This window comes from Artemia franciscana, chromosome 4 (genome assembly GCF_032884065.1).
Source record: "Artemia franciscana chromosome 4, ASM3288406v1, whole genome shotgun sequence".
NCBI classification, from domain to species: Eukaryota; Metazoa; Arthropoda; class Branchiopoda; order Anostraca; family Artemiidae; genus Artemia; species Artemia franciscana.
Window position 1 is genome coordinate 20,734,535 of NC_088866.1, and position 13,874 is coordinate 20,748,408.

Sequence of the window (13,874 nt, forward strand, 5' to 3'; positions counted from 1 at the left end):
GATAACAGATAACAGACTTAGTGATACTTTCTATTTGAGTATATATATATAGATGACGTCATATTGTAACAGATTGATAACAGATTACAGACACTACATTTATATATATTTACATATATATATATATGTATATATATATATGTATATATATATATATATATATATATATATATATATATATATATATATATATATATATATATATATATATCTATATATATAAAAATAAGTTGTCTGTCTGTGGATGGATCAGGTGACGTCACCTGAAAAAACTGGATCAGGTGACGTCAAAACTGAAAAAACTAAAAAAAGGCAAAAACTACAAAAAAAACTAAAAACTAATAAAAAAAATAAAAAAGCTAAAAAACTAAAAAAACTAAAAAAAGGCAAAAACTACAAAAAAACTAAAAACTAATAAAAAAGCTAAAAAACTAAAAAAAACTAAAAAAAGGCAAAAACTAAAAAAAAAACTAAAAACTAATAAAAAAAATAAAAAAGCTAAAAAACTAAAAAAACTAAAAAAACTAAAAAAACTAAAAAAAGGTAAAAAACTAAAAAAACTAAAAAAAAGGAAAAAACTGAAAAATAAGCTAAAATAAAGGTAAAAACCAATAAAAAACTAAAAAAAAAACTGAAAAAACTAAAAAAAGGCAAAAACTACAAAAAAAAACTAAAAACTAATAAAAAAAGTAAAAAAGCTAAAAAACTAAAAAAACTAAAAAAAGGTAAAAAACTAAAAAAAATAAAAAATAAAAAAAAACTAAAAAAAAGGAAAAAACTGAAAAATAAATAACTAAAAAGAAAAAAAGGAAAAAACTAAAAAAAAATTTCATCTAAAAAACTAAAAAAGGTAAAAACTAAAAGAACTAAAAAAGAAAAAAATAAATGACGACACTCAAAGAGAAAGCGACCAGGACAAAAGGAATGTTCGATTAGCAATCAAAAAACTAACAAAACTAAAAAGAAGGTAAAAACTGCAAAAAAATAAAAAAGCTAAAAAACTAAAAAAACTAAAAAAAGGCAAAAACTACAAAAAAAACTAAAAACTAATAAAAAAAATAAAAAAGCTAAAAAACTAAAAAAACTAAAAAAAACTAAAAAAAAGGAAAAAACTGAAAAATAAGCTAAAATAAAGGTAAAAACCAATAAAAAACTAAAAAAAAAAAACTGAAAAAACTAAAAAAAGGCAAAAACTACAAAAAAAAAACTAAAAACTAATAAAAAAAGTAAAAAAGCTAAAAAACTAAAAAAACTAAAAAAACTAAAAAAAGGGTAAAAAACTAAAAAAAATAAAAAATAAAAAAAACTAAAAAAAAGGAAAAAACTGAAAAATAAGCTAAAATAAAGGTAAAAACCAATAAAAAACTAAAAAGAAAAAAAGGAAAAAACTAAAAAAAATTTTCATCTAAAAAACTAAAAAAGGTAAAAACTAAAAGAACTAAAAAAGAAAAAAATAAATGACGACACTCAAAGAGAAAGCGACCAGGACAAAAGGAATGTTCGATTAGCAATCAACAAAGCACCGGGACACAGGGAGTATAAATGACGACCAGGACATAAGTAAAAAAAAAAACTAACAAAACTAAAAAGAAGGTAAAAACTAAAAAAAAACTAAAAAGAAAAAAAAACTAAAAACTAATAAAAAAACTAAAAAATCTAAAAATCTAAATAAACTAAAAAAGAAAAAAAAGGAAAAAAATAAAGGAGAAAAACAAAACTAAAAAACGAATGTATATACAGACTGGGACACCGGGATACAAATGACGACCGGGACACAGGGAATATAAATGACGACCGGGACACAGGGACACAACTACAACGGGGACACCGGGGGAAACAGGGGGATATAAATGACGACCGGGACACCGGGACAGGGAATGGTCGATTAGCAATCACCATCAACAAAGCTCAAGGGCAATCATTAGAATCATGAGGTATAGATCTGAATACAGATTGTTTCCCCATGGACCATTATATGTTGCATGTTCAAGAGTCGGTAAACCTGACAATCTATTTATATGCAAAGACAATGGGACAGCAAAGAATGTTGTATATTCGCAAGTTTTACGTAGTTAAAACCATATATATATATATATATATATATATATATATATATATATATATATATATATATATATATATATATATATATATATATATATATATATATATATATATATATATATATATATATATATATATATCTATATTCACAGGTGGGACATAGGATAGGGACACAACTACAATGGCGCGTAACTATTATGGCGCGTAACGACTTACGCGCGCGGGGGGGCTTGGGGGGGGCGCGAAGCGCCCCCACCAACTAGGTGTTGGGGTGGCGCGAAGCGCCACCCCAACAGCTAGTATATATATATATATATATATATATATATATATATATATATATATATATATATATATATATATATATATATATATATATATATATATATATATAGATCTGGAAACCTTAAGATTGAAAAAAATAATAATTAGGAATTATTAATATTAATAATATTATTATTATTAATAATCAGCTTGAAACCCTGAGAATTCAGGGTTCACCAATCTATACCTATCAAATACAAAAATCACAAACATGTAATTATTTATTTTTTTAAGAAGTATTTCGACTCATATACTTAGTTTGAAGCACATACCTACATGAATCTTTATTAGAGTTCATATTTTTCTGATGATTTTGGTCTTTATTCGAATATTTTAGGATGAATAGAAGAGGAAATACTTACGATGAGCTCTAAACTAACAGGACTCTAGACTGACAGCACTAGCCATTATAAACGTTCACCGAAACATTTCGGTAGAGACTGACCGTGTAATAAATAGATATGGCAGGAGTAGAAATAAAGAAATAGACTTTTTTTTTATAAAAGTATGAATCCTGTAATTAAGCAAAATATACCAAACTTTAAAAAGTGGAAAGACACGCTACGTTGTTATGAAAGTGAAATTTTTATTAGTAAATTCTGATATTTCGTCGAAGTTGACACTGTTTGTTAAAACATTATTTTAAAAAATAAATTATGACTAATTAATGCTTTATTACCTGTACTTAAAACCCTTGTTTTAAATTTCTTCTATCTATCTCAGTCTCTTTGTTCTATTTTTCTTTTTACACCCCTAAAAGAACTAATATTGAATGTTTAATAATCTTTTATGAATAGAAACGTTGTATCTTAATCTTCATTACCTACTTTTCACTACTATCATAGTTACTAGGCGATGACACAAAGTTAGGCGACATGCTACATGGTTTGACCTGTGTCACAAAGATAGCATGACCCCAAAAGAAGGTTCATGACCTTTTTTGACAATACAAAGCTTAATTCAATCGCTATACTGGTCAGAAGTGCAAAGGCGAAAAATTATGCAGAAAATATTAAATGTCATTTTTTATAGATGATGAACAGCTTTTTATTTTTTCATTGTGGGGTAGTTTTTATAACGTAGTATTTTTTTTATCAATGTTTTTACATCATTTTAATTTCAACAAATTTATTAGAACTTTAACCCTCACCAGAATTTAGATTATATTTATGACCATTTCCACTACCTACCTACGACACATAATTGTTAAAGTTCCTTTTAAATTGCTGGCATTTCTTTGTTCTCAAGTTTATCGAAGCAACCTATTATGCGTCCCCCGCTAAAGTAAATCCTAGATCCGCCCCTGAAACCACTTAGGATAGTTCCTACAGTGCAAAAATACAACATTCTAGGAATGATTGTAGATGGTAGGAATTCACACAATTTGGTATTCTTTTAGGTTTAGTTTGTTCTGGTCTTGTTTAATTTAAGTTTCAACTTTCATCTATATTTCCATTATAAAAGCTCAAATCTTATATAGTTTTGCTTTCTTTTTGTTAAACTTTTTGTAAATCAATAATTTACAGGTTGGAGGTAATTATTGATAACGAAATCATTTGAAGATATTGAAGTTATTTATTAACAACTCTAAAAGTTATTTATTAACTACTATAAGAATCTATTGAAGTAATCAAAATTTTTCCCATACCGGGAATCGAACCCGGGCCTGCTGGGTGAAAGCCAGCTATCCTAGCCACTAGACCATATGGGATTTGATAATAGTTTAATTTAATAGTGGACATCCATTAAGTTTTCTATCGATTGTTAAAGCAATTTGAAGAAAAGAGTACTACTACTACTACCAATAACTCACTGCAGCACCAAGCCGCCTGAGGGCAACACAGCTACGCTCGCTAATTCAGGATATATCTACAGTTTAGGCTATATATTTTACAATCAAGGGGGAGAGTATGGTTCAGTTGCAACGCAAATGAATATTATGTTTTCTTCTTTCGACGATATTCAATTATTATGTAGGGATTCGTGCCCAGCAATTATCGGTCTCTGTGAAACATTTTTGAATGAGAATAATCAGGTACTTTTGGATATTCCCGGTTATATGTCGATTTTTCTTAACCGTAAGATGGGCAAAAAAGGTGGACTCGGATTTTACATCCAAAATAATTTTCAGGCTATACTAAGACACGATTTATGCATAAATAATGAAAAAATATTTGAGTCACTTTTTATTGAAATTCCAGTTAACGCTAAGGAAAGGGTAATAATTGGCGAAGTATATCGTTCTCCAAGCGGATCTGTGACTGAATTTCTTGAAACATTAGAAGACGTTCTTAGGAAAGTTCTTGCTGAAAAATATGAAGTTATATTGATGGGTGACTTTAACCTTGACCTTACGAAATCGTCATCTAGGCAGGTTTCTAATCTCTTGCCTTTACTAATTTCGCACGGATTGGCTCCTTGTATAAACATACCGACAAGGATTTCAAACCAGTCAGCAACATTAATTGACAATATTTTTTCATCGCTACACTGCATTAGGAATGAAGTACTGCTTTCTGACATTTCCGACCATTTGCCAGTTTCAGCCCTATTTCAAGTCCTCCAAAATCCACAAAGATTACTCCCCCAGGATAAACCGAGATTTTGTTGCTCACCAGTGGAGCTGGATAGATTGAAAGAAGATCTTGGTACATATAAATGGGACTTTTCTTTACCAGAAATTATTAGTTTAGGCAATTATAATGACATATTTGGCCGGTTTTATGACACTGTTAAGGAAAAATTCACATCTTATTGGGTAAAAGCTCCTTTAAAAAAATCCTCGTTCAAAAAGATCAACACCTGTAGCTCCCTGGTTAACATCTGGAGTCCTAAAATCAATAAAAAGGAAGCAGAACTTTTGAAAGGAGTACAAAAAAGACCAAATAAGGCCAAGCTAGAAGCATTTAAGTTGTACCGTAATTTTCTGAAATCCATTATTCGCAGAGCTAAAACAGTATATTTTACAAAGAGATTTGTTGATTGCGGTAAAAATATAAAAAAGACGTGGGACGTGATTAAGGAAGTTAGTCGGCCATCCATGAAACCAGAAGGTCTCCCTAAGTCTCTCATTGTAGGCGATCTACTTGTAACAGAAAAAGGCAAAATTCGACATCATATGAATAAATTCTTCGCGGAGATAGGAAAAAAAAACTGCTAATAGCGTTTCTTATTCCTCTGTGTCACAGTCTTGGAAGCAGTTCTTAGGTCCCTCGTGCTTGAAATCAATGGTTCTTGGGGAGGTTACGGTGCAGGAAGTTAGAAATATTGTTCTGTCTTTAAAGAATTCTTCAGCAGGTTTCGACCAAATTTCTGCTAAAGTAATTAAACACATTCTTCCATCGATTATCATCCCAATTTACCACTTGATTAATAGGTCATTTGAACTAGGAGTATTTCCCCAACGTCTTAAACTTGCACGTGCTATAGCTCTCTTTAAAGGAGGTGACAGAAAGGATCCTGGGAACTACAGACCGATCTCTCTTTTGTCAGTGTTCTCTAAGATATTTGAAAGAGCAATGCTCAAACGTCTGGTGAGATTTCTTGAAGCTAAATCTTTTTTCCATCAGCATCAGCATGGGTTTCGCGCAAAGTATTCTACAGAACATGCTTGTAATAGACTCCTTCAGTTTATACGACGATCTTTAGATTCTAATCTTATTCCTGCAGCCATTTTTCTTGATGTAAAGAAAGCTTTTGACAGCCTAACACATAAGATTCTCATTGGTAAACTTTGTCATTTTGGTGTCCGTGGGGAAGCATTATCTTGGTTCTCGTCATACCTAACTGACAGATCTATCGCCACAAAAGTTACAGACGAAAAAGTTCCAATTGAATACGGAGTACCCCAAGGTTCTATTCTTGGGCCAACCCTCTTCCTCATATATGTGAACGATCTGTACCGACTTTTAACATCCCAATTAACAATGATTGCTGTGGATTGTGTCACAAATCTCACTCTCAGAGTACGTTGGTGTTCACACCTAATAGTCAAGAAGAATTAATAGCATTTGCAGATGACACTACTTTAGGTGCTGCAGCTCCGGATGAATCATCCCTTATTCTAAAGCTTCAAGCAATGACTGAGAAAATACTCTTTTAGTTTGACATAAATCAACTAACTTTAAATGTAAAAAAATCTTACCTTCTTATTTTTTCTCGTAAAGGTGTGAGCTGCCCCACAATTACTGAGCTTCATACACCAAGAGGCTCCATAAGTCGTCCCCCGGATCGGTATGTGCGATTCCTGGGAGTTCTTTTGGATGAACATTTATCATTTAAGTGGTATGTTCAAATAATAAGAGTGAAAATTTCCCGTGGACTTGGGATCATCCGAAAATTAAAGCGTTTATTTCCTTTCCCTATCCTCCGTCTTTTATACTTTTCTCTGATTTACCCTTATATATGTTACTGTTCGTCTGTGTGGATGCCCAGATTTCCCTCGGTACTTGCTCCTATTCATAATCTTTATGAGAAAGCGGCAAGAATTCTCCAGTCGGCTACACACACTCCTCTTGACCTCCTCAAAATTGAAGATATTTATGTTTTATCTCTATCTTCGTTGGCATATCAATACTTCCAGGGAGATCTCCCATGTTGTTTTTCGGGACTGCTTAAACTAGTAGGAGAAGTAAATTTGTATATGGTTCGTAACCGGGAGGATGTGATGATTCCAGCTAGTCCCTCGGTTCGTTCAGACTTCGGCCTGGCTGTGACAGTGGGGCGTGCTTGGGGCTTGGTTCCCGCTGAGATCCGGCAGTCACGAACGCTTGGCTCCTTTAAGAGACAGACGAAAAGTTTCTTATTAAAGGCTTCTTATTAAATGTTTCTTATGGTTTATTTATTTATTTTTATTTTTTGGGTTGTTGTTTTGTTGGTGTTTTATCCTCGATGACGCGAGAATTTTAATTTGTATTTTATTGTCGGGTGATGTGAGGGTCGCTGTTTCGTGGGGACTGCCGGTGAGTTGATTTCTTTTCCTTACATATTTATATTTAGATGTTGGTTAGCATGTTTATGACAAGTTTTATGATTCTTTATTTATTGTATGCCGTTTCCCAAATAACGGGCCACTGAGCCCTGTGGGATATTGTTTTTTATTGTTATTTTATGAAAATAAATAGAACTAAATAGAAAAAAATAGATTCATGGTGAAATTCTAGTTCTAAGAGTAGCTTATGTCAATTTCTTGTCTACATCGCAATATTTAACTAATCGGAAACTTTATCGCTCTTTAACTCGTTAATTTAAAAAACTTTTTCCACAAAATAAGTCTTTCAAAGGAAAGTAAAAGGCTCCATTAAACTAAAAAAGTGCAAAAATGAAGTCAAATAATCTACCAAGCGTAAAACTACCACAAATAAGCATCGATAAATAAAAGAAACCCAAAACGAACAGAAAATAAAATAAATAAGCGAGTCATACTCTAAACGAGTAGAAATTAGCATGAGTAGGACTCAAAACCCCTATGCATTCCCAAGGTCAGAGCATAATTTGCACTTTACTGAAAAAATACAAATGAATGTGCATTGTCAGTTTAATACACATATGCTGATATTTGTTCCTTAAACTGTTAATGATAATTGATTTGTTAAAGTTATAAAAGTAAAAACATTATTTTTTTAGTAAAGTGCCAATTATCTTACAAGCATTTGCGATAAAAATAGACGTTGGAGCAAGAGTAATTGTGGTAGTAGAACAACAAGCAGCATTAGTAATAGCATGCGCATGTTGTCTTTTGGTCATTTGATCTTCCCCTTTAATTATTCTCTGAGAGTTCCAACATAATATACAAATCAATTCTGAAGATACGCTATTTTGGAAAGCAAATGCACATAGTGTCTTTTGTTAGTTGGAATTTGCCATCAATATTTTCTCAAATTTACCTTCATAGACTTAGCCTATATAGTACTATTATCACAGCAGTTTCGGTGGTAGTGGAAGTAGTTGCAATGTTATTGTTGCATAAGTAGTAGTAGTAGCAGCAGTACTAATAGCGGTAGTAGCATGTGCATATTGCCTTTTGGTCAGTTGAACATCGCTTTCATGATAACCCGGAAGTTTCACCTTGACACGGTAAGCTGTTCAGAAAATATTGTTGATATGCATGTTTGACAGCCTTTTGACTCCAATCTTAATACTTTCATCTTAATACTCAAAGCCCTAGAAGTTGCTGCAATTGAAGTAGTAGTTGAAGTAGTTTAGCAGCAGTAGTAGCATAGGTAAATGTAGCAGTAGTATTAGGGTTAGCAGTGATATGCATATATTACCCTTTTGTCAATTGATCTTCCCCTTTAAGTATTCTCTGAAAGTTTCAACTTAAAACCCAAATAAATTGTTGAGATACACCCTTTTGACAATCTGCACGCGCGTAGTGTACTTTGAATTAGTTCAAGTTTTCCCTCAATATTCTGTCAACTTTTCACCTTAATACCTATAGCCTTAATTCAACTAGATATTAATTCAACTAGATACGTGATTCCACAAGTCCTAGGGTTGTGTTCCTTAAAGATATAATTTCTAGACCTTTCAACTACAATGAACAAAATTGCTATCTCCAAATTTTAATTAAAGTAGTAGTAGTAGTAGTAGTAGTAGTAGTAGTAGTAGTAGTAGTAGTAGTAGTAGTAGTAGTAGTAGTAGTAGTAGTAGTAGTAGTAGTAGTAGTAGTAGTAGTAGTAGTAGTAGTAGTATTAGTAGTAGTAGTAGTAGTAGTAGTAGTAGTAGTAGTAGTAGTAGTAGTAGTAGTAGTAGTAGTAGTAGTAGTAGTAGTAGTAGTAGTTGTTGTAGTAGTAGTAGTAGTAGTAGTAGTAGTAGTAGTAGTAGTAGTAGTAGTAGTAGTAGTAGTAGTAGTAGTAGTAGTAGTAGTAGTAGTAGTAGTAGTAGTAGTAGTAGTAGTAGCAGTAGTAGTAGTAGTAGTAGTAGAAGTAGTAGTCGTAGTAGTAGTAGTAGTAGTAGTAGTAGTAGTAGTAGTAGTAGTAGTAGTAGTAGTAGTAGTAGTGGTAGTAGCAGTAGTAGTAGTAGTAGTAGTAGTAGTAGTAGTAGTAGTAGTAGTAGCAGTATTAGTAGTACTAGGGGTAATTGTTAGTTTTCGTTAATAGTTGTTAATAGTAAGTAGTTAATAGCAAGGTACTTTTTATTTAGGGGGAAAGGGGACAAAAAACTTGAAGAAACACATCAAAGATCCTTAATAGATAGATAGATAGTGTATTTAAAAAGCCCGAGGGTAATGTGCACACAAAAATATAAATAAATAACGAACAAGCAAGGATATAAAACAACAGTACAAATTACAAGCACGCACAGAAACAGAATACAACGCGAAGAATACCTTATATAACGACAAAATAAATTAATGATATAAACTTTTTCTTCTTACTAAGGATTTATCAATAAACACTAACACTCGAAATATTGTGGTTGGGTTGTTATTTCGCAGAATACCAGGAAGCACCAAATTAATCCCATGTAAATAATTTTCCCGTAAATCAAAGAGCACCGGGCATTTCCGGAGACAAACATACCGCATATCAGGACCAACTATCTTCTTTTTTTTCGAACATTTTTTGCCTGTTCTGGATTGGAAGACAATTCACCCTAAGCTGAATACAACGACGTAGAATCATAGCCGGTAAATAAAACTTAAAAATAAACTTCCTCTCCAAAACTAGGTTTTTCCTTATTATAATGTTGTAGAGTTGTAGAATCTAAAACCAGCCCTTGTCAATTGTGAATTTCCTGACTCTCTAATACAAATCGTACCTGGCTTTCTAAATCTGTTTGTATATCACTAGAACAAAGACCATTATTCCATAAGTAAGGCATTCCTACTTTTTCTAGTAATGATTGAATTTGGGATGGCCACGAGATCTTTAAACTACTTTTCAACATCTGATCATATGCCGCTCTTACTAGTCTATCTTTATTACTCTTAACTAACTTCAACCAAAATCTAAGCATTAAAATAGACCTACGTAGCTTTAAAGAAAACAGGCCCATATCACCTTTCAGAATCTGTGAATGAATTGTCTGATGTAAGCCAAACATATTTGCCAAAATATTTTATTCTTTTACTTATAATTAGTTCTTTTTATTAAATTTAAATCTATACTTTTCTTCACCACCTACACTCCTTTTCTTAAAAATAATAACTTTGCTCTTTTCAGTATTTAGTCTTTTTTTTTATTATTATTTTTTTTTTGCAAATACTCTTCTATGAGATTCAATTGCGTCTGTAGATCTTGCGGTTTATTAGCCACCAAAACAATATCATCCGAAAATAATAAAAGAGATAGTTTTTGAGTCCCTAGGCTAACTTTCGGAGCCCATCTATTCTCTAGAAACTTAACAACATCATTTACAAAAATAGTAAACGACTTAGGAGAAAGGGTGCTGCCCTGTCTTAGGCCGAGCTTAATATCAAAAAGCTCCGAAAACCTGTTATTAACTTTTACGATTCCGCTGACGCAAATATACATTCTCACTATCAAACTAAGAAATAAACGGGGAAGGCCACTTCTTAGCATAGCATCTTTCAATAACTCTCGGTCGACACTGTCAAAAGCCATACGGAGGTACAGGAATACCATATAAAGGCAAGTTTTTCCATTTCCATTGTCTATCAATCCCTTTATCCTGTTAATGTCTTTTTCCTGAAACATCCCTGTTCCTCGGGTATTTTATTATTTTTATTTAACTAGTTGGAAAGCCTGGTATATGTACAACTCGTAAATAAACATAATGAAAAACATATTTTTGACACGTTTTAAAGGGTTTTTTGTACCACCTTCTCGAGTAAAAATTCCCTGATACGGCCCTAATTGTACTAACCCCTCGGTTGTTTACAAATCTTCAAATCTAAAATGATTTCGACTCACGGTCAAACAAGATATATTTACGTAATTTCTGTTTGTAAACAAATGAAATCTACTTCTTGTTTCTAAGACAGTAATGGATCGGTGTTAAGAGTAGAATCATTTAGAGAAATAAATAGCTACAGAGAAAAGGTAATAGTAAATTTTTACTGGGAAAACAAATTTGAGCTTCTCAATTGACATTTCTGATGTTGCTCAAGGTCAAAACCTATTCCCAATAAAAAGCAAATTTTTGTGGATTTAAGAAGCTTTGGAATAAACAAGGACAAATATTTCTTTTTATTAAAAGCTATTCTTCATATTTGGGCAATCCTAAGCTGCCACCCCCTAGAAAGACAAAAAGTTCATCTATATAGTTTGTGCCGTCTTCATCTCCTTCTCTTGCTCTCTCTCTCCCTCCCTCCCTCTCCATCCCTCTCTCCCTTCCTCCCCCTCCCCCTCTCTCTCTCTCCCTCTCTCCCCCTCTTTCTTGTAGTTGTTTGCATAAAAAACGACAGTTTACAAACATATTAGTTGATGCTTAGCCATAACTAAATAAAATAAGTATAAATCGAATAAGTATATTCCTATTGATCATTGCATTCTTAAATTTCCATATTTCTCTTACTATTTGCTCATATTCTGGAAAATTAACAATTAGCTTAAAGTTTTGATACACGACTAATATTATATTAGGTGAACTCAATAACATTTAATATATATTTGGTAACATTCTATTTCACAGTATTTCGGCATAAGGTTTTTCGTCCCTTTGTTTATCTGACACAAGAATAATATTTATGTTTAACTTTAGAATATTTATATTCTTTGATTTAACCATTCATAGATTTCCTCTTCTTAACCTTTGGTTGGAAAATAATTTCTAGAATAGAAAAGTGACATCTTAAAAAAAAATTATCAATAAGAGTTTGTAGGTCAATCTTCCCAAGTGCCAAATTAGGAACAGAAGATATTCTTACACCAGTTTTAGAAATCGTGGTATCATTTATTAGGATTATGGTTATTTGGAAAATGAGATCCATGTGAGTATTTTGAAATTCACTACACTCAGGCATGTTAATTTAAAATACAGTAAGGTTCAAAGCCTAAATCAGTCCTATGACAATGGCATACTAATATCGGATAAGAACCAAAAGGCCAAAAAATACCAACGACAGTGAAAATACAACATGACTATCTAAACTGGTTAAGGGAAAACTTACACTACCTATATCTTGAATTTTGTTCACTTAAAAGAAGGCACTAGCACTTTTATTTTTCGATCAAGTGAGACCTCTCTCGGTCTTCTACAATCAATGGTTCGATATAATCACCCTTAGGATAAAAAAAAGCTCATCCGTGATCTTTCTTCTGATAAAAAAAAAATGCAAAATTCAACATTTTTGTATCTAGGAGCTTGGAAGGAGTAAGTTGGGTTCTCTGACATTCTGAATCTGATGGTGTAGTTTTCATAAAGATCGATTGATTTTTTGGGGTGTCTCTCCCGTTTTTCAAAATTGGGCAAATTTATTCAGGTTCGTAGCTTTTGATGGGTAAAATTAAATATAGTGAACTTAAAAATTTGAATTCAACATTAATAGCCACCCCAAGGAAGATTTGTTTAGTGAGGAAGAATTAGCGACAGTACTAAAAGGATTAAAAAATAATAAGGCCCCAGGTGCTGATAGTATGATTAATGAGTTTCTTAAATATGGTGGCTCTGAGGTTAGGAATAAACTACTGAAGATTATGAACATGATTTTTGAAAAAGGGGAAGTACCCAATGATTTTAGGAAAACCTTGATTAAACCACTGTATAAGAAAGGTGACAAGAGTGAGTGTTGTAATTATCGAGGCATTAATCTGGTCTCTGTAGGTAGCAAATTACTGAGTAATATAATACTTTTTAGACTGAGACATGCTGTAGACAAAGTTTTAAGGGAAGAACAATGCGGTTTTAGAAAAGGTAGAGGATGTGTCGACCATGTTTTCACTCTTAGGTTAATAATTGAGAAGTCCCTTCTTTGTCAAACACCTTTGGTCCTCAGTTTTATCGATTAGTAGTTGATGGGGGTGCTTCACCCCCCCCCCAAAGACCCCCCCCGCCTCGCACGTAAGTCGTTACGCACCATATTAGTTACGCGCCGTTGTAGTTGTGACCCTGTGTCCCACCTGTGAAAATAGATGGATATATATATATATATATATATATATATATATATATATATATATATATATATATATATATATATATATATATATATATATATATATATATATATATATATATATATATATATATATATATATATATATATATATATATGTATATATATATATATATATATATATATATATATATATATATATATATATATATATATATATATATATATATATATATATATATATATATATATATATATATGTTTTTAACTACGTAAAACTTGCGAATATACAACATTCTTTGCTGTCCCATTGTCTGTCCATATAAATAGACCGTCAGGTTTACCGACTCTTGAACATGCAACATATAATTGTCCATGGGAAAACAATCCGTATTCAGATCTTTACCGCATTTTTCTGACGATTGCCCTTGAGCTTTGTTGATGGTGATTGCTAATCGAACATTCC

General features: G+C 31.9%; 1 protein-coding gene and 1 non-coding gene across 6 annotated transcripts in view; one reads left to right on the forward strand and one right to left on the reverse strand.

Moving 5' to 3' along the window:
• Positions 1 to 13,874, forward strand: part of LOC136026129 (uncharacterized) — a 105,912-nt gene that overhangs the window by 34,203 nt on the left and 57,835 nt on the right. The window contains exon 1 of one of the 5 annotated variants that reach the window (XM_065702424.1): positions 10,860 to 10,982. The exons of 2 other annotated variants lie outside the window; for them this stretch is intronic. Coding sequence is in view for 1 of the 3 variants with exons in the window: in XM_065702420.1 (XP_065558492.1) it covers positions 12,258 to 12,283 (26 nt within the window). In the remaining 2 variants the exon portion in view is untranslated. Of the gene's footprint in view, positions 1 to 10,859; positions 10,983 to 11,287; positions 11,394 to 12,183; positions 12,284 to 13,874 lie in introns of those variants that run through there. 2 more of the 5 variants (XM_065702422.1, XM_065702420.1) reach the window with 2 other exon arrangements.
• Trnae-uuc (transfer RNA glutamic acid (anticodon UUC)) lies at positions 4,028 to 4,099 on the reverse strand. The gene has a single exon. It is a non-coding gene; the product is annotated as a tRNA-Glu (tRNA).